The sequence below is a fragment of the Colobus angolensis genome, unplaced genomic scaffold (genome assembly GCF_000951035.1).
Source record: "Colobus angolensis palliatus isolate OR3802 unplaced genomic scaffold, Cang.pa_1.0 Scaffold81, whole genome shotgun sequence".
NCBI classification, from domain to species: Eukaryota; Metazoa; Chordata; class Mammalia; order Primates; family Cercopithecidae; genus Colobus; species Colobus angolensis.
The window spans coordinates 1,506,344-1,527,448 of record NW_012121932.1 but is presented as its reverse complement, the minus strand read 5'-3'; the positions used below and the strand labels follow the sequence as shown (position 1 = coordinate 1,527,448).

Sequence of the window (21,105 nt, the reverse complement as noted above, 5' to 3'; positions counted from 1 at the left end):
TAGTTTTCTTCACTTAAAGATGAAAACAATCTGCCTTTGTACAGCAAATGTCATGAAAAAGTTAATGGACAACTAAAGTAAAAATATTTTTAACATATGACAAGGAGCTAATACCCTACTATATACCAAGCTCAGAAGTTATTATGAAAGACATTAACAAATAGCAAAACAATCAATGGCCATGTGGTATCACAGAAAAATTTGGAATTTCATATCAAGGGTGATAGGAGCCTCTTCTGTTTTAGTGAAACAATCCTTTTTTTATTTTTGAGGCAGAGTCTCCCTCTGTCACCCAGGCTAGAGTGAAGTGGCATGATCTCTGCTCACTGCAAGCTCCACCTCCTGGGTTCAGGCCATTCTCCTGCCTCAGCCTCCCAAGTAGCTGGGCATATAGGCACCCGCCACCACACCCGGCTAATTTTTTGTATTTTTAGTAGAGACAGGGTTTCACCGTGTTAGCCAGGATGGTCTCGATCTCTTGACTTTGTGATCCACCCGCCTCGGCCTCCCAAAGTGCTGGGATTACAGGCGTGAGCCACCGTGCCAGGCCGTAGTGAGACAATTGTTAGTGGGCCCCTAGATAGCTTCAGGATGGGGGCGGGTCTTCCGAAAGACTAAGACTTGATTAGGAGCTTAGAACTTTCAGCCCTATCCCCAACCTCTGGAAAGAAAGAGATCCTAGAGATTGAGTCAGTTTCAATGGTTAATCAATCAATCATGCCTATGTAATGGAACTGCCATAAAACCCCCTGACCAACAGTATTCAGAGAGCTTCTGAGTTGGTGAATACATCTACATGCCAGGAGGGTGGCATACCACAACTCCATGGGACCAGAAGCTTCTGTGCTCACGATCCTTCCGAATTTCACCCTATGTACCTCTTCATTGACCTATTCATTTGTCTTTTTTATGATAAACCAGTAATAGAAAGTAAAGTGTTTTCTAGAGTTTTGTGAGCCATTCTAGCAAATTAATGAACATAAAATAAGGGAGGAGGTTGTGGGAACCCCTTGACTTTGTAACCAAGTCAGACAGAAGTATGGTTAACCTGGGAACCTGATACTTGTAACTGGCATCTGAAGTGAGGGCAGTCTTGTGGGACTTAGCCCAGATGGGAACCACCAAGGGAATTTGAAGAGTGCATTAAAGTAGGATGTATCGATGCCCATCAAAAGAAAACCCTTGCAGCATCAGAAGATAAATGGAATCAACAGCAGATACCCTCATGTGCTCACCTAGGTGGCCACCGAGGTCCATGAAATTAGTGGAACAATGCAGAGATGCACTCAATCTAGACATATTCCTGTTGCACCCTCTGAGAAACAAAATGCTAGTAAGGGCTGTTTTGGGTGGGATGGGGGCCCTGCACTTAGCTCACAAGTCAGGCTAATGCCAGTAGGCCCAGGAGGCTACAACTGGGTCCTGAGAGAAATCAACACTGACTCTGGACTGGGATTTGCTTACCCAGTGGTAGATGCAAGTATGCTCAGAATGCTACAAAAGACCCAGAAGATAGTGCACCTATTCCAGACCAAGGGACACACTTTGCAGCCCACCATGTCCTCCAGTGGGAAGAGATATCTCAGCAAATGGGCGTAATGTTGCATATTACCCTCAGAGAAATGATTTAATAGAGAATTGTAACAGGCAGTTGAAATATTTACTGTCTAAAATTGGGGGAGATAGAGGCAGGAAGGGCTGGCTTCCATGCCTTCACAAGTGTGTGCTCACATAAAATAAGGGGGGCCTAAGGGAGTGTCCCCACTGGAGAGAGTCCTGTTTTCCTGGTGAACTTGGGGCAGAGGGATTGGGAAAGGGCGCTGGTATGACCACCATTCTTCCCAAGGAAAAGATTCTGGTATGACCATACTTTTTTTTTTTTTTTCCTTCCCTACATCATCTCACCTTTCTTTTTCCTATCTGATGCAGTGGTCCCAGGACCAGGGCTGCAACTACCAGTGCTGGAAGCAAGAATGATTTCTAAGCAAGAAACTGGAACTATGTTTCTAAACCTTTATGTCAGAATTCCTAAGGGCTTGATGGGGCAGGTTAGGCCTTCATCCTATCTAGCAAAATCGGGGTTACCAGTGAATGCAGCTCTATTGCCTAGTGTCAGAAATAGCCCGCTAGTTCTCTACCTATGGAATCCTACCCTACCCGAAGGGAGTTGACTGAAGAGGAGGCATTCGTTAGACTGGTATTGCTGTCTGCAACCTAGACGAGCACAGAGGTGGAAGCTACTTAGGTTCCATATCCCCTAACGGTGAATGAACAAAGTTAGGGGATAAATGGAGAGGAGAAATAGCAGCTGAGGGCAAAGGAATGAGTAAATGAGTTATGTAATAGGGGAAATCCAGTATCGTGCTGACATCTTGAAAAAGGCTCAGAACAAGAGATGATATTGTCTCTTAGCTCAATTATACCAGAGGCCTGGAAGGGTGACGACATACTGCCAAGATCACTCTCACCTGTGGAACGTGACAAGCTCAACTGGAAGCCTGCACGCCTGAGTGGCCTCAGCTAGGGAGACGTTTTCATGCAATAGGATGACAGAATGGATTATCAGTGACTACATGGGAAGCTAGAAGTGTGCCAGTAAATATCATCCTTTTTTATGAGGAATCTGTGGTCAGAGACCAAAGGGTGTCCTTTAGTGACACAGAAAGATATTTGGTCATTGTCCTCAGTTCCTGGGACACAGCTCCTAAAACCCTTGGAATTTCCTAAGTGACAGTAGTCTCTTTTGTTCTAATATGGCAACTCTTGGTGGGCCTCTAGGTAGCTTCAGGATAAGGGTTGACCTCCAGAAAGATCAAGCCTTAAATTAGAAGCTTGGAATGTTCAGCCTCAACTCCCCAACCTGTGGGGAAGATAGAAGGGCTGGAGACTGAGTTAATCATCAATGGCTAATGATTTCATTAAATGACTAATGATCATTTAAGTCATTAAATGATCAATGATTTAAACCCCACACAATGGGGTTTGGCGGGCTTCCGAGTTGGTGTACACGTCCGCGTGCCAGGAAGATGTCACATCCCAGCTCCATGAGGATGGAAGCTCCTGTACCCAAGACCCTTCCAGACCTTGCCCTATGTCCCTTTCATTTGCCTGTTCACTTGTATCCTTTATGATAAGCCAATAATAGGAAGTAAAATGTTTTCCGGACTCTGATAAGCCATTCTAGTAAATCATCGAACACGAAGGTGAGGGGATTGTGGGAACCCCCTCCACGTCAGATAGAAACTGGGTAACCTGGGAGCCAGGCAAGGTGGTTCATGCCTGTAATTCCAACACTTTGGGAAGCCGAGGTGGGAGGATCTCTTTAGGCCAGGAGTTGGAGACCAGCCTGGGCAAGACAGCAAGACCCCACCTCTAAAAACAAACCAAAAAAAATGACTCCACTGCACTCCAGCCTGGGTAACCAAGTGAGATCCTTCCAACTGGCATCTGAAGTGAGGGAAGTCTTGTGGGATGCGGTCTTTAAACCTATGGAGTCTGACGCTAACTCCAGGGTAGTATCAGAATAGAACTGAATTGTAGGACACACAGTTGGTGTCCAAAGAGTTAGAGAATAGCTGGTGAGAGATAAAACCTCAAACATTGGGTGTCAGAAAGTGTTGTGCTAAAAACAGCTCAGCCATGAACGTCAATTCACCAAAGAAATAAAATAAATCCTTAGTGAGTCCAATCTCACTAATAAATGCACATAAAACAAAATATTTCACACATTAGATTGCCAAAAACATCTTAATGATAATACAATGTTATAAGGGAGAGGAAAGCAAATACTATTATATCTTATTTGTATCTGATGCAGTTTTTTCTTACAAAAGGAAATGTGGCTATATTTATTCAAATTTTAAAAATATTCCCACTATTAGATCTTGAAATTGCACTTTCAGGGATCTATTCCCCAAAATGCTACCACATGACAGCAAAGATTTATGTTTCAGATCATTCATTGTGGCATTGTTTGTAATAGCAGCAAACTGGGAAAAAATCTCCTGTCCGTAAATAGGAGAAGTACTGAGTCCACAATGACATGCATCCAATGCAATATTCTCTCTCTAAATAGAATGAGGCAAATCTGTAAGTGCTGAAATGCAAAGAGATCCATTTTGTTCATTTGGATAAGCAGGTTACAAAATCCTATGTCAGTACCATCCTGTCTTTGCTCTTCTAAATCTATTTATATAGATACATCATCCAGGAATGGAAAAACCTGGGACCATAAAGCAAACTGTTTATGGTAGTTAGCTCCAGGCAGTGGGACTGGTGAGGAACAAAGAAGTTTACTTTTCTCATATACCTTTCCATTACTTGAATTTACTGAGAAAGGATTACTTTTGCAAATTTTATAAAACCTATAGAGACAGTAGGCTAAGTTTATTTTAGGCTTCGTTACTGAATATATAGTAAATGAACATTCTTAAAACACTAAGTTATGGGCCAGGCACAGTGGCTCACGCCTGTAATCCCAGCACTTTGGGAGGCCGAGGAGGGAGGATCACGAGGTCAGGAGATCAAGACCATGCTGGCTAACACAGTGAAACCCCGTCTCTACTAAAAAAATACAAAAAAATGAGCCGGGTGTGGTGGCGGACGCCTGTAGTCCCAGCTACTTGGGAGGCTGAGGCAGGAGAATGGCGTGAACCCAGGAGGCGGAACTTGTAGTGAGCCGAGATAGCGCCACTGCATTCCAGCCTGGGTGACAGAGCAAGACTCCGTCTCAAGAAAAAAAAAAAAACCACTAAGTTCCACTGATCCGGGACCATACCTTACTCTTCTCTTTGCACCTAGAGAGCTATTCAGAGCATTTTGCATAGATAGTACCAAGTGTTCAATAAATGTCTTATTGGACTACACAGGACAAAAGAAGGCACTCTATCTGCTAAATCCCACTGTGTGCAGTAAACTGCGTGTGAAAGAGGGGCATGAGTGTGTGTGAAGATGCAGGTGCGTGTAGATGAGCAAGGAAGGAAAATGTAGCAGATTTATAGCTGTTCTAGCTGTTTTCAGACCATGACTATGAAAGGTAATTGACGTGTAAATTTCAACAGGCTTTACTTATTAACCAGTGGGGAAATTCCTCTCTTTGGACTACAAGACACTGCATTCAGGAACGTGTGCTGGGTCCTTCTGTACAATGGTTGCTAACAAACAACTCCCCAGGTTGCTGCTGTCTAGGTTGTGGGGCTGCAGAAAGCTGGATTCCGGTTGTCTGTGTGGGTAGAGATCAGTGTTTACTCAACAACACAGGGTTGGTTGGTAAGGAAAAAAAATTTTTTCCTTCCCAAGCATACCCTGGAGTCTTTCCAAAAAAGGAGAGTACTGCACAGAACAATCAACAGAATGAGAGATGGCAAGTCTGCTTTCAGACAGATGGGGACGGAAAAGCCAAGAAAGCAAAGCATGCACTAAGCACCTTTATACACTGAAGGAATACCAGGCACCAGAGAACAGATTCGAAATCTCGCCTGCTGGAGGGCGCTCAGGTCACTGGACTGTTCCTCCACCACAGATACTTTTCTTTCCTTCTTGTACCTTTTTCTCTTTCTTCCCATTTTCTTCCTCCACAGGCACAGCCCGACGAAAGCTACTGCAGAATAAAAAGGCTGCCTGACCCCAGTACCAAGGAAGAAGACTTGAGCTTGCTGAATTTTGGACAGCACGTGTCACTTCCACTCCAAGACTGGGCTCCCACCACCACTGAGAAATCCTCCCCACAGACAGAAGAAAACACAAACCTCAAATACTGATATCTCTTTTATTTTCTTTCATCATTCAAGTTTGTTCAGAACATTACAAGAGGCATGAAAGAAAAAATAATTGCATTTTTAAAACTCTGTCCAAAGTATAGCATATGAAACCATGCCATTATCTCTCAGGAAACAAAAGCATTCAAAATTAATTTGGTATTAAAGTTCAAGATTCAGACTAACCTCAAAGTATGGCATGTGCAATGTTTAAGTGCAAGAAGTATTTTCATTCCAACTATTTTACAGAGATGCTGGAGTGACGTGTGCAATTTGGAATATTCAAATCCTTTAAGGTTTCTGAACTAAGTGTTTAAATGAAAACTGAAATGCTGCATAGTTTCAGTGACTTTCAATTTCCTGTTTGATCTCAGAAATATATGGATGATCTTTGCCGTGAGCTACTTCCATGATTGCAATGGCCTAGGAAAGAGCGAGACAAACGATAACAGCCTAGAAGCCAATCCCCTCACACCTCCACCCAGGGTAACTTTAAGTCGGATCTCTCTGCTTTAAGGCACAAGATGCAAACTGGCCTTTGGAGCCTATGTTCTCCACCAGAACCTGGCTTTTTTTTTAAAAAAAGGGGACAAGACTATCTGGTAGCCAACTCATCCAGTGCCTCCTGCTAGGTAAAATATTCTGCAAAAATATCCAGGTAGCAGCTGGAGAAATGAGGTCATGAAACTGATTTCATGATATTCTCTTGCCCCAAGATTTTAGAAATTTCAGTAAAACATGCTTTAAGGACTAATTTTTTTGGTTACGTTCAACCCAGAAAATAGGTGATGCTGGTACAGAAAAGTCTATAGTGAGTTTTACATCAAAGCTATTTTGATTTTTAGTTGACATTACTAATCTGCAAGACCAAGTTAAACTATTTTTCCCTTTCGAAAAGCACACTCTTTCCTTTTAATATATATTCTAAAAACTTAAAGAATGTAGCAGGTTTCATTGGGGGATGCTAGAGAGAATGTACTTAAGGTTTCTTTATAGTGAGGCAATGTAAAATGTTCAGGTTTCCAGTGGTTTAATCATTTCCTAGCTGCGTGGCCTTGGGTGATTTACTTAACCAGTCTGTGCCTCATTTTCCCCAACTGGAAAACTGGAAAAATACCTACCCCTCAGGGTTGTTAATTCAGACACAGTGTTTCAAATAGTGCCTGGCATATAGGAAGTTTACATCAAATGTCATCTCTAAGAATATATTTGCTCTTTTGTATTCAGTCAAATTACTTAGAGAAAAAAGTATTCCCCCAGAGAATTTTTGACGGCTTGTGACTAAGACAGGCATTCCTATCTATTATTTATTCTCCTCCTAGATCTCAAGCCAAGAGGAGGCAGGCCAAGTAATAGTGCAAGCCTTTGGAAATCACCTGTTTCAGGTGTCGACCCTGCCTGGGGATTCTTTTCAAGACTCACGTTCCTTGCTCAGATCTGCTCCAGCCTTCATTGATCTATTACTTAATCACCTGACACACTTTACAGTTGTGACCTAAATGGCTAATTCTCAGAAAACAAATTCCATAGTTTAAAACAGAAAATTGGCCGGGCGCAGTGGCTCAAGCCTGTAATCCCAGCACTTTGGGAGGCCGAGACGGGCGGATCACGAGGTCAGCAGATCGAGACCATCCTGGCTAACATGGTGAAACCCTGTCTCTACTAAAAATACAAAAAACTAGCCGGGCGAGGTGGCGGGCGCCTGTAGTCCCAGCTACTCCGGAGGCTGAGGCAGGAGAATGGTGTAAATCCGGGAGGCGGAGCTTGCAGTGAGCTGAGATCCGGCCACTGCACTCCAGCCTGGGCGACAGAGCCAGACTCCATCTCAAAAAAAAAAAAAAAAAAAAAAAAACAGAAAATTTTGTTTCATGCTCCCTTCCAGCCTGGCTGTGCCCTGACACTTTTATTTGGGATGCGGGCCTTATTCCATCTTCCCAAATAGTCTATTGGGAAACTTTGGAGAAGATGAAGGATTACGCCTGCAGGCCCTGTCCATGGCCCCAACATTTTATAAAGTCTCTTACAGGAGTAAATGGACTATCCCCTAAATTACACTGTATTGACTGTGAATTCCACATCACAAACAATGAGAATCAATACTCAGGAGGATGACTCTGACCTCCCGTGATGTGAGGGTCAGGGCCTGGCTCCTGGGCAGCACAGGGCAGCCATCGAATCGAAGGCAAATGCTGCCCAGGGGCCTAGCTCCCCACCAGTTTCACCGCAGCCTGAGTGAGAGGAGCTGAAGCTTCCAACTTAGACCTTCATTTGAATGAAGGCCCCGCTATGTACCCTAGGCTATTACTCACCTCACCTGCTTGAACCTCACTTTTCTTCATCAGGAAAGCCTCTCATTTTTGTGAGAATTCAAAGGAAAAGCACACAAGGGTCTTAGTATGTAACTGGTCCTCAATGAACTGAGAGGATGATTACGTGCATTTTAGAAACAGCAAATGCGTAATTCTAACATCCTAACCCTAACTCTCTCTCTACCTCCTTGATTTCACCACAATTGGGGATCATCATTCTGAAAATCCTAAAGGGCAAACAAATGGAGAATTCCTCCAGGCACAGCAGAGGTGCACTTTCTCACTCCACCCTCACCTGCAGGACCCACCCCCCGCTGCTCCCACGGCCAGAGGGTGGGTGAGAGCTGCTCACCCTCCACTGCTTCAGCCATTCAGCCTAGTGAGGCATGAAGGAGGTGCGCTAAGGAGGCCGTCTGGCCACTGGGAATCCTAAGGCCAAGTTACAGACATACCTTCTTCAGGGCTTTCTCCCCTGCGGCTTTGTGTTCCAGGCCCATGTAGAGTCTCCCTAGCTTCAACCACATGGAGGCCACGTTGAGGGAGTACAAAGGATAGTGCTTACTAGAACAAGAGAAGAGACAACAGGCCACTATGTCAGAGACTGCTGAGCCGCCCACAGGCTGGGTGCAGTAAGCCCGGAGGCAGCCATGCTCAGGGCCAACCTCTCCCCACCAGTGGCCTCTCCAAATCCCACCAGGGTTTGGGTGGAGAGTGTGGATGCTGCCACCCTGCTGAATCATTGCAGACGTTGTTCATTATCGGTAGCTTGTGTGTTTCTGAAAAGTTACATAACAACTGCAGAAGAAATCCTATTCAAAAGCATTTGTAAATACAACCTTCAATCCCAATCCAGATTTTTCTATTTCAAATATACCCAGAGGAAGACCCTGGAAAAACACCTTGTGAAGTAAATGTCCCATTTATGAAGGCAGCAATTAGGCCTATCACCTTAGGTACTCAGACACACCCACCCACCCAATCCCCCACCCCCACACACACCCACACCAATGTGTCTTAAGACCCCAGCTTTCTGTCACACTATGATAGGAGCTGTTTAGCAGAACTGTAAGTGCTCTGAAGTCAGAACACTTCCTGTGTCTTCTGGATGTTCTTTCCCCATTGTCCAGCAGGGGCTTTAGATACAGCAGGTGTTCTCTCTGGCTGTACCTAAAGGCTGACTGATGGGGTCTGTCTGAGAATCAGCCATTTCCCTAAGAACAGGGCCCAGAGACAGCTGGTGGGTAAGCCAGTGTGTGTGTTTAATATGTGTGTAAGAGGTGATGGTAAAGACTGGGCTGTTCCACCCTGTGTCTCCTGAAAGTCAGTCCAAAAAGACATGTTCTAGCTGTATTCCTGGGCAGGAGGCAGCCCTGGGACCCGTGGCCCCACAGAGGACCAGAGCTGGGCTTCTGGGAGGGGCTCATGCAGATAAAGATGAGTCTAGCGCAGCAAGGCCCTGCTGGGAAAACTACAGGGCTGGGATGCTGTCTGTCTGCCTCTCTCTCCCTACAGATCTCACAGAGAGAACTGTGCATGAGGCCAGTGGACTTCCTCACTCACTCCAGGAGAAAGGGAAAGTTTGAGTTTATCCCCAATTTAACAAATTCTGTTTCCAAGAGCCGATTTTCAGAGCTGGCTTCCTTTGGGCTCCCCCTGCTGGCTGATCAGGGCACAGTGGGGTAAGTAGAGGGTGAAGTGGGCAGTGGACATTCAGACCAGACACAACCTTCACAGACCTTAAACTCGGAAGTGGAAGGGGACTGAGGGCTTCTCAAACTCCTGAGAAACATCTGAGATGCTTCCAGAACACAAATTTCTGGGTCTAATGCCCAGTGACCCTGATTCACTTGGCCCACTTGGTTAGTTGGACATACCCTGTAAATGCATAACATCAATGCCTTTAAAAAGAGCTCCAGTGATCCCATCTAGGCCACCCCAGCCCTGAAGTGTCTAGTCAGAGTCAGAAGACAAAGCCACAACTTCTGTCTGTCACCCACTTTTAGGTTTAGTAACCCTCTCAGGCAGGACATCTCTCCATGGCTAATATTATTACTGCAAATTAAAAAGCCTTTTTTTTTTTTCAAACCTGGGGTGATTAGATAACCACAGTCAACCCACGGGTCCCAGAGCTTCCCCATTTGCAAACTGGGGCTGTAATTTGAAAAAGCAAAAGAAGGGGATGGTGTGAGTAACGATGAAAAGCAGGTAAACTTCCAAGTTTAATTGCTAGGTGGTGGGTGGGAAAAGAAGCAAACTAGTGGCTTCTCAAAATTAGCCTGGGTTAACTACTATGGATATGAGCCTGGATGGACCTGGGAGGGATCTTGCCCCAGTATCCGCTGTATAACCTCAACCTGTCTCCTCGGGATGGTGGTGAGAACCGGCCTGACTCAGGAACAGTGCCCTGCACCAGCACTTCCAGATGTGGGTGCAGAGAAGAGGTACCTGCGCTAGGCAAGTCTGAGCAATGGGCAGGAAGACGACACTATCGTATACATTCTAAACAACCAATTTCCACTCTGTGGATGATTAGAACAGCCTCTGCAATCACCTGTAGGGCTTAATGATTTTCTGTCCATATTGCAGGGCTCCTTCCCAGTCCTGCATGTACAAGCAGACACCCATGGCCTGGTACATCATGTGCAACATGTACACATTACTGTCCTCAAACACGGAGCTCATCTTCTCCTGGCTGAGCTCGCAGATCTCCAGCAGTTCACTAGGGGGTGCTGTGGAGTCAAGGAAAGGGCCGCCGGGCCCATGCTGCCTGGAGACTTCCCCAGGCTGGGTTCAAGGAGTTCTTTCGTCCACTCCACTCTCACCCTCACCCTGTGAAAAAGTAACTTACAGGCCGGGCGCGGTGGCTCAAGCCTGTAATCCCAGCACTTTGGGAGGCCGAGATGGGCGGATCACGAGGTCAGGAGATCGAGACCATCCTGGCTAACATGGTGAAACCCCGTCTCTACTAAAAAATACAAAAAAAAAAAAACTGGCCGGCCGAGCTGGCGGGCTCCCTGTAGTCCCAGCTACTCGGAGGCTGAGGCAGGAGAATGGCATAAACCCGGGAGGCGGAGCTTGCAGTGAGCTGAGAACCGGCCACTTTACTCCAGCCCAGGCGACAGAGCGAGACTCCGTCTCAAAAAAAAGAAAAAAGAAAAAGTAACTTACAGAAAGCCAAGCAAAAGTGAAAGGAATTATATTTCTCAAGAAGAAAACCTGAAGATCTAACCGCTCAACTAAAGAATTTTAGCTGCAGGGTCCAGACCCTTAGTTCTGATGTAAACAATGCTGATTAGAATCCCCATTCTAATCAAATTCAAATCCTCACCCAAGTTGGAACCCTGAGCACTACTCCCACAGTGGCAAAGTTCTTTCTTATGCTGAGAAACAATGTGCCTTTCTCTAATTTCCTCTCACTGCTTTTAAATTCTACCATTTAGAGTACAAATCGAATCCCTTTTCAGCTCCCAAGAAAATGCTACAACAATGGTTAAGAATATGGATTCTAATAGTTAGAGCTGAGAAACAATCCTAGATCCTACCACCATCAGCTGTGTCCTTTGGGTAAATTATTTAATATCTATCAGGCTGTTTCCTCATCTGCTGCATGGGAATGAGCAAAGTCCCTGCTCAGAGAGTGCCAGTGAGGAGAGCTGAAATAAGCAAGGCCCTTGGCACTGTGCCCTGCCCAAAGTAAAATACCCAACGCACAAAGCCATCAAGGCTCTGTCCTTCACGGTCCTCCACCACATGGAGCTCCCAGCCAAACTAGCCAAATAAGGGGAAATAAGATCATACAATTCCGATAGGATAGACACCACTTCGGGGTAGTCAGTACGTCTTTACACATTTACCAGGAGACATTCCTCCTTTGGTTTTCAGAATCTTAAATTCATCCTTCTCCTGCTCTCTTTCCAACTTCCCACCTTGCCTTGTTGGCAAGGGATAATAAACCATCAGCACAGTTGTAAAGGATATATTTATAGTGCTTGGCCCTCCGGAACTCTTCAATGACGTTGCGTGCATATCTGACCATGTCTCGGATGGCTTCTGCCTTTGGGGGATCGCTGAGCTTCCGGATTTCCACCTTGGCCTTATCCTGAAGGAAATATCCACAAGGGCAATGCGTTACCGCCCATGGAAACCACACTGATAGGGAAACCTCTCATATAATACACATTCCCATACAGAGAGAGACACTGGCCCCTTCCAACGTTACAAAAGAATGAAAGGAAATCAGGCAATGTATCTAAAGAAATTCAGTACTCCATTACCTTTTTACAGAAACAAAACAAATAGATTGATTTTCTAGATACTCCTTATCTAAAATGTGTTGACTATGGGCAGATATACACGTTCACACATTTACAAATCAAGAGACTAGAACAAGGAAGGATGGCACTGACGGAACAATTTGGAAAATGCCAGGGAAACACCCACATATTCCGGCAAACAGGCTGGAAAGCCTAAAGATTATACTCATGCGCTTTTCCCCTCTCCTCCTTTGAGCAGTTGTTTCTTTTCAAGAAAGAGCAGTTTGGCAGACCCTTCTCCTATTTGTACAGTGTAATGGAAATGTTTTCTTTAGCTACTAGGAGCAGGTTTGAACAGAGACCTGGTCTAACTGGATTCCCTCTGGCTGTCTTTGTAAGGAGGGTTTAAAGGGTCAAAAAGATCCTAGAGGAGATCCACCAAGTCAGACAAGCTCTTCGGCAGAGAGGTCCTGAGATCAGAGTGCAGTCAGCGCTCTTGCCCAATGAACAACCTTACCTTGTCCTTGGTGGTGCACTCCTGGCACTCACAGGTAAAGAAATAAGAATCTCTTAACCGGTCATTCCTATCTTCTGTTGGGTACAGGAGATCAATATAGCTGGTAAAAACCTATGGGGTCCAAAAAGATGAAACTTCAGTCTGCTATAGGTAAACTCAATCCTCGTCATTCCCGTGCCTTTGCAGTCACCTGCGGTGGTATCCATGCAGGGGCGGAGGATAAGGTGGGTTGCAGCGGCGGAATGCGCTGTTTACTTTAAGGCACTGAATTCCTGAACTGAGCAGCCACCTGACATTGGCTTTCTCTGGAAGGTGTTCATTAGTCCACAGCTGAACTGGGAGCTGAAGCCAAAGTGCAGGTTAGTGGAAAAAGTCTGTTGAATCAAGGAGTCCTTAAAACAGTGACCTTGAGGGTTCAGAGGATCCCTGCCTCCCTCAGCTGCCTCTGCCTGGCCTTCACGTAGTTTCGTATTTCACTACCTGGGACGGCGCAAATGCTTCATTGCCGTCATCACTGGGTGCTGTGTACAGGGGAGGGTATGAGCACGCACACACCACGCACACGCAGCTAAGTTCCCCTCCTCCTCACATCACCTGGCAATGGAGCAAGAGGCTCCACTCGGTGGGCTGGGACCCACATCTCTGCGTGGCCAGGAAGCCAGTGGAGGGTGAACACAACTTCTAGGACACCAGAATGCTGCAGCCTGGCCCAGCAGGCAGCTCGTGATCCTGCAGGGCAGGGAGGTTGGAAAGTCCTTACCTTTCATTCATGGGGCTCCACCGTCCTTGCCTTTTCCTAATGGGGTCTGTAACTAAGACTTGGAGCATATGGAGGAGACCAGCATTTAGATGTCCATTATCTACTCACTGGCTGCTCATCCCACACAATCAGGCAAATGTCTGACTGAACAGATGGATCTCACAAAGCCGCTAGCGTGTCAGTGACCGCAGGCACCACCAGGCAGGCAGGGGAGGACACGCACAGGGCTGGGTGCTGCAGGGGCAGCCAAGCTCTCCCCAGCCCACGGGGCAGTAGTGGACACGTTGCAGCTCACCCCGAAACCCTGGGGAATGGGGTTTCTCCTTCTCTGAAGAATAAGTAATCCCCAAAGCACTGAATGCCCCAAAATTAGGTGACTGCATTTCAGATCCAGGAGAACATGAGGGCAAAAGGAAACCGCAGCCACCCCTGCCCTGCCTCACACTGCAAGAGCCTGCCGATTATCTCTGAAATGACTGACACACAGTGCAACATACAGAAGCTTCCAGAAGATGGCGACAAAGGCCACTCCAGTACCACTGCTCACAGCCAGACTGTGCCAGCCTAGCTGACAACAAGTTCATCTCTGCAGTCAGCCCACAGGCACACTGGAGCCGGGTGATTGCATTCTGACTGGCTGCAATTAACCTGTTTAAAGAAAGGCTTCAGGGCAGTCTCCGCAAGACCTTTGGAAACTCAGACACTCCAGCCGAAAAGGGACACACCCTCATCATGATGGATTTAGCTGAAGGTAGAAGGGCCAACCTGCACCTTGGGCTTCAGCTCCCAGGCAGCTGTGGATTAGTGAGCGCCTTCCAGAGAAGGCAAAGCACTTCTCATTCAGCACACTGACAGTTACACTTCACACTTCAAATACCCAGGCATGTACCGTAAAATAGCATTACAAATTGCTAAACTGACATTTAACCTAAGTGTGTGATTACAAAGTTCCTAAAAACTCATGTGTCTTGCTGGGAATTTACTTAAGAACACAGAGCATACTAGAGCAATCCACCAGGCCGGCCCTTCCTAGGTGAGACGTCTCATGAGGTAGTCAGGAATCACACATGGGAAGGGAACAGGGAATCGCTGAGCAGGTGGTGGAAAGCTGGTTCTCTCCTCGTCCTGAAGCTGATGGGGGAAGCTAAGGTGCCCCTCGGCCACAGGCTGCCTTGACTTCTCCTATTACTGCATATACCTGGACATTCGAATTCGATTCCTAAAAAGTGAGCTGCGACCTGAAGTTCAGATGGAGAACTGATAGAACATGAAATGCTGATGTGTCACTTGCAGTGCCAGCTCTTCAGCTATTGCTGCGTTGCTGGCTTTCTTTTGCTTCGGACCTTTTAGGGATGGTGGGAAACAAGCAAGAATTCAAGAAAAAAATAAAATATAATAAAGCTCAAGCTCAGCTGTTTGGCAATCGGGATACAGAAACTCTGAAGAGAATCAAAAGTTTGACTGAGGTCATTTTGGTAGTAAATGTCTTCTTTCTCTGTAAATCCCTATAAAGGTTTGTGAGAAATCTGACTCAAATTCATTATTTCCTGTTTTTCTTGACCAGAGATGGAAATGGTGAGCACCAAACAGAAGCCCCAAAGTGTGGGAATCTAAGCTACAGGTCACAAACCTGATCACCGACTCCTGGAGAGCCTGGGGGCGGACGCAGCTCAACTGCTGGAGGCATTCACAGCTCATTCAGTCAAGTGACACTGCACGGATCTGTCCACACTGCCTTTTAAAAGAGTAGTTTCAAGCCCCCTGCTGCAGCCACCCATAGCCATGAACTCACCTCCTCTCCCGGCTTGATTTCCTGTACAGCTCTGACTTCTGCCAGGGTCCCTTTGTAGGTCACAATGACATTGGGGCAACAGCTATGATTCATCAATGCAACGCTGTCAGTCAGAAGAGAAAACCCAGTTTTTAAAATGAGATAGGCAGACTGTTTAGTCTCCTTCACTACTTACTTGCTAAGTCAGAGGAACTGAATCTTTGCAAGACATTTTTTAAAACATCTAATAGTTGGCTATCATATTCTAAGAGGTTGTTCTGCGTGCACTGATAATCCTATCTACCATCTAAGACTTTCACCATATTAAAAACTGAAATCCACAATTCACGTACTATCTAAGCCAAAACAAAAAACACACAACAGCAAAAACAATAAATGCCACAAATATTCCTTCCTGATAGAAGGCGGCTCTCAGAGCCCAATACCCACAGCTAACTGCTACTCCACTATACATTGTCAAAGACAGGTGTGTTGTTGTTTTCAAGCAGTTTTTTGTATTAGTGGATTATTTCTCACGTTTCTTTTAGATGTTGAGAAATGCCAGCTTCCTAAGGGAGGAAGGGTGTGTGATCCCCTGAGAGACCCGGAGACATCCGTCTGAGTTTCTCTGCACCTCAATTTCCTCATCTGGAAAATTGGGACATTACTGCTCCTGCTGCTCACTGTCTGCTTTTCAGGGACAGCGAGAAGGAGAGAGAGAGATTCGCCTATGCGACGTGCTTTGAGCTTTCTGATTATATCAAGGTCAAAGTTCTGAGAACAGAAATTTCTAAACTACAGGGAAAAAGTGCTTGATCTCTGAAAATGTTGCCTTTGAAATCACAATGCCGATATGATTTCAGCCCAAAGGGATTTCTTCCCCCAATTAAAACTGCCCAGAAACTGGGGCTCATGCTCCTACGGGCACTCACAGCCATGCGTGTCATTGCTCTGGTGGCCTATGTCACCTCCCTGACCCTCCAGAGACCACAGCCCCTCTCCTGTGTGCTCCAAGAATACAAAAAGGGAAAGGGGTTTCGAAGCCTGATGAGGATGAACTGCCTCAGGCTGGTTATGGCCAAGGGCACTCCCCCACCTCCTGGTTGCTAAAGGCCTAAGCAAAGTATGTGGTTGGCCTGGTGCCTGAGATAAACAGGTAGCAAAGCAACTTCCTGGTCTTGACCTTGGGGATGGCCCCCTCTGCACTTCACCAAGGCCCAATTGGCTTCCTGGAAAGTGATGCCCAAGGAATCAGGCCCTAGGAAATCAAATGCACAAATGCATCAAAGGGTAGTTGTATTAAAATAAAAGCACATTTCTAAAACCATCTTGCGGAAGTATTAAATAGTTCAAGGCAGACTCAGGTATCTTTTTAATGAAGGTGGGGGAAATGCACTAAGGCAAAGACCCTAAAACAATGTGTGTTCTTGGTTATCACAATTCTGTTGGCAACCACTGACAGGTGTGAATCCTCAAAGCACCTCACTTTTTTTTTTTTTTTTTTGAGATGGAGTCTCGCTCTGTCGTCCAGGCTAGAGTGTAGTGGTGCAATCTCAGCTCACTGCAACCTCCACCTCCCGGGTTCAAGTGATTCTGCTGCCTCAACCTCCTGGGTAGCTGGGATTACAGGTGTGTGCCACCATGCCCAGCTAATTTTTGTATTTTTAGTAGAAACAGGGTTTCACCACGTTGGTCAGGCTGGTCTCCAACTCCTGACCTCGTGATCTACCCGCTTCGGCCTCCGCAAGTGCTGGGATTACAGGGGTGAGCCACCGCGCCTGGCAGCACCTCACTCTTAATCTTTTAGTCTTTTAAGATATTGAGAACAGAGGCATTCCATAGTTCATTTCAGTTCTAAAGGTGTCAATATGCGCCTTCTTCAGTGGGTCCAACGCCCACTTTTTCTCCTGCCTTTTTCCAGGGGCTGAAGTTTAAAAAAAAAAAAAAAAGCTTCTTTCTTCGCTACCAGAATTCCAACTGCAGATGATGCCATTTTGGCCCCAAGGACAAATATTACATGAATAAACTTTTAGTCTCTCTGGTTCAAGTAAGCCTGTGACAGCTGCTCATGAGACACAGACCGTACGTATTCTTCTGTTTCTGACCTACACGGTGCACAACGTCTGGCAGAGGCGCACACAGCTAAGGGCAGGCACATCACACAGGGCAAATGCATGAGTGTTAAGGGTCTCCTACATATGTGGCAACCTGCAGCCAAAGACCCCTGCAGCGTATGTTAAGCAACTTCCCTCTAGATAGAACTCATCTACAACGTGGATTAATTTGGAGGGTAGGGGCATGCATGATGAATTCCTTGGCTCTATCTGTGAAGCAAAGGTTTGACTTCAGGGAGTGAAGCATTTTGGAAATACTAATTCCATGAGACAGACAAAGACAAAATCATTCTGGGCAATCCATTAAAGTCAGATCTACAAAGATCTCCATTTGTCAACTGGCTAGCCTTTGTTGAATTACTCAAGTATTCTTCAAGTCGAGAGAAAATCCTATAGTTCTTTGAAATTTTTTCCGGCCCACTACTACTTCAGCATATTCTCCCTCCAAATTGTGCTGTTTCTGTACTGGTATTTATCAAAAAGAACAGATGGAGAAGAAGCTCATATATTCTGTACTCAAGCCTGTGGCCAAGTCTTGGTTGGCAATTAATGAATGTTTCACTTTGAGCATAAGAAATGCAAAGATTTCCAGAACCACAGATAGGCAGAAAGCAAATTTCTCAGCAGGGCATGGGCTGTTCCTTCTATGCACACTATAAAATATTCTTTAATAACAGCTCTCTGCCTAGCAGGACTTAACAAGCAACTGTTCTCTTAACTACTACCTTTGGATCCTTAAGTGTAGGGGAAATATTTTGAAACCTGGCAGATTAAAAAGCTGTTTTAATTCACTTGGAGTTTCATGTCTGCCACATGCAGTTAGGTGGGTTATTTAAAAATGAAAAAAAATCAAATTAGTGTTAAGTAAGTAAAAGGGAAAGAAATGAAGTCAAACTCAGCCTACTCAGGAAATATCGCTGATCCCAAATGAGAAAGTTCTTCGTCTTCAATTGTGAAGCCATTACAGTTAACCTGTGGCGAGAAAAAGAAAGAAAGAAAAAAAATGAGCTGGAGCTTCTCTCTGAGTAGAAATCATTTTTTAAAATTTTGACCTTTAACAAATTAGGAAGATGTTTTGGTGTAGTGCTTTTAAAACCTTTCTTTTGCCCATGTTATTGTTCAAACAAAATTTACTTATCAGTTCCATGCATAAACAAACAAGCAGAACTGTGATGCATCCCTTAGCGTAGCCTACCTACCATGTGAATACAGTGGCCTACGCTACGCATGCCAAAGACCCCCAAGACTCTGAGGACTGACATTTGCGTACTTGCATGGGAGTTAAGATACCTGGAGTCTAATCTCAATTCTGCTACAGCTCTGTTGTATGATCGTGAGCCTATCACTGAATCACTGTGTCTTTAAAGAAAAGAATCAATCTGGCTGGGCACGGTAGCTCACGCCTGTAATCCCAGCACTTTGGGAGGCTGAGGAGGCGGATCACCTGAGGTCAGGAGTTCGAGATCAGCCTGACCAACATGGAGAAACCCCATCTCTACTAAAAAAAAAAAAGGATTAGCCAGACGTGGTGGCGCACGCCTGTAATCCCAGCTACTTGGGAGGCTGAGGCAGGAGAATCATTTGAACCCAGGAGGCAGAGGTTGCGGTGAGCCAAGATCGCATCATTGTACTCCAGCCTCCGCAACAACAGCAAAAATCTGTCTCAAAAAAAAAGGAATCAATCCAATGCTCATTTCATAAGGTGAGGTGGCAATTAGATTATTCATCTAATCTAATTGCTATCCCTCTCTCTGTTAGGGAAGGCAGAGGGATTGAGGGCTTAAAGCAAAGGCACTGAGACCTTGTCTTTCAAGTCTCAGCCGAATCAACTACAGGCCACCTTCTCACCCTTTAAAAGAAATGTGCGGAACAGCTGGCTCACGCCTGTAATCCCAGCACTTTGGGAGGCCAAGGTGGGTAGATCACCTAGGTCAGGAGTCCGAAACCAGTCTGACCAACATGGTGAAGGCCTGTCTCTACTAAAAATACAAAAATTAGCCGGGTCTAGTGGCATACACCTGTAATTCCAACTGCTCCAACTACTTGGGAGGCTAAGGCAGGAGGATCACTTGAACCTGGGAGGTGGAGATTGCAGTGAGCTGAGATTGCACCACTGCACTCCAGCTTGGACGACAGTGTGAGACTCTATCTCAAAAAAAGAAAAAAGAAAAAAAAAGAAATGTTGCATAGAAAAATACCAAGGGCAACTTTCACCATTCTGGAAGCCTAACTTAGAGCAAGCAGGCTGAAAATGAGGACTATACATGCCTAACTTATGTACTGCTCTATAAACTCATTCTTTCCACAGATATGTCCTGGGAGCCCTCACATCCTGGGCACTGGGCACAGAAAGACAAACATAAACACAAACAGGTTGAAAATTTGTGGCATCAAAGAAAACCAGACTATTAGAAGACAATTCGGTAGGTGATCTTCATATGTCTCTAAAATTTCATTGCTGGAAGAAAACTCAGAGTCTACTTTTTAGAGGACGAAACTGAAGTCAGAGAGGAACAATGATTTGTCCACAGTCACAAAGCTACTTAGTGACAAAGGCTGAGACCCCTGCTTGTCCCATGCTGCTATGAAGTCTCTGTCCGTGAGGCACTCACACTGAACAATTCCAACTGCACTTGGAGACACTGAACTGTTACAATTCAGGTCAACAGATGGGGTTTGTAAAACTAGCATCCTCCAAGCACTCACTCTGGGCCAGGCACTATGCTAGGTACTTCAGATTTACCATCTCATAAATCTGTAATATCACTATAGCATTACTACAGCAATTCATTTTACAGATGTGAAAACTGAGGCTCAGGAAGGTTCAATGATTAGGTGACTTACTTGCTCAAGGACATGTAAATGATAAGTGGCAGAACAGGAGTCAGAATTCAATTCTGACAGCAACTCTGGTTTCTTCACACTGTACCACGTTCCTTCTAAAACTGGTCAGATCTACTAAAGGCTAACGTGGTTAGTCTGCTTCACGTTAAAGGGCCAAACGCAGGGGCTTGAAAACCCTGGCATACAAAGCGATAAGAGCTGTATGATGGGTATGACTTGCAGTATTCACAGTTCAACATAAAAAGCAGAAAATGGGAGGGTACTGTGGGTTAGTAAAATAATACACAGCCTTTGAAATCCTGAGGGGTTGGACATTTGTCAGTAGAAGACTTAGCATACTATTTTTTGTGCCAACTCCAAGTACCTTGACCAATTCTGTCATACAGACATTGACTAACAATCATTAACCAATGACCATCAACAAACACTAGGTAAGAGTAAATTAAAGTTTTCATTCATTCAACAAAATTACCAGAGCATGACCTGTATCCTGTATTACACTGGCTTCTAAAGGATCTGTGTATCATCTCAGACTGAATACTAGCACGCCTCAGCAGTGTCTGCTACAAATGTTTTCAGAATGAAACAATGAATCAGACAAGTTTGCAACAGTTTTCAAAACTGAGCTAGGGACAGCTTCTGACTACTTTGGGAGATGAGATTCTTATTTCACTGCTTTTTCAGTTCCTCCTCTGCAGCAAGCCCACTTAGACCAGCTGATGACTCCAGATGCCTTCAGATTCAATCATTTTATGACCATCAGTCCCTTTATTCCCTCCCC

At 45.3% G+C, this 21,105-nt stretch overlaps 1 protein-coding gene across 1 annotated transcript in view; it reads right to left on the bottom strand.

The window, feature by feature from the left end:
* Positions 1–5,751: 5,751 nt before the first annotated feature.
* The window catches only part of SMYD2 (SET and MYND domain containing 2), an 81,371-nt gene continuing 66,017 nt past the window's right edge, over positions 5,752–21,105 (bottom strand). Inside the window, exons 10-16 of the mRNA XM_011929508.1 lie at positions 18,385–18,452; positions 15,388–15,490; positions 12,836–12,946; positions 12,044–12,164; positions 10,617–10,791; positions 8,518–8,626; positions 5,752–6,179 (exon numbers count right to left, since the gene is read on the bottom strand). Of these exons, the coding sequence (XP_011784898.1) occupies positions 6,099–6,179; positions 8,518–8,626; positions 10,617–10,791; positions 12,044–12,164; positions 12,836–12,946; positions 15,388–15,490; positions 18,385–18,452 (768 nt within the window). The 3' untranslated portion in view covers positions 5,752–6,098. The remainder of the gene's footprint in view (positions 6,180–8,517; positions 8,627–10,616; positions 10,792–12,043; positions 12,165–12,835; positions 12,947–15,387; positions 15,491–18,384; positions 18,453–21,105) is intronic.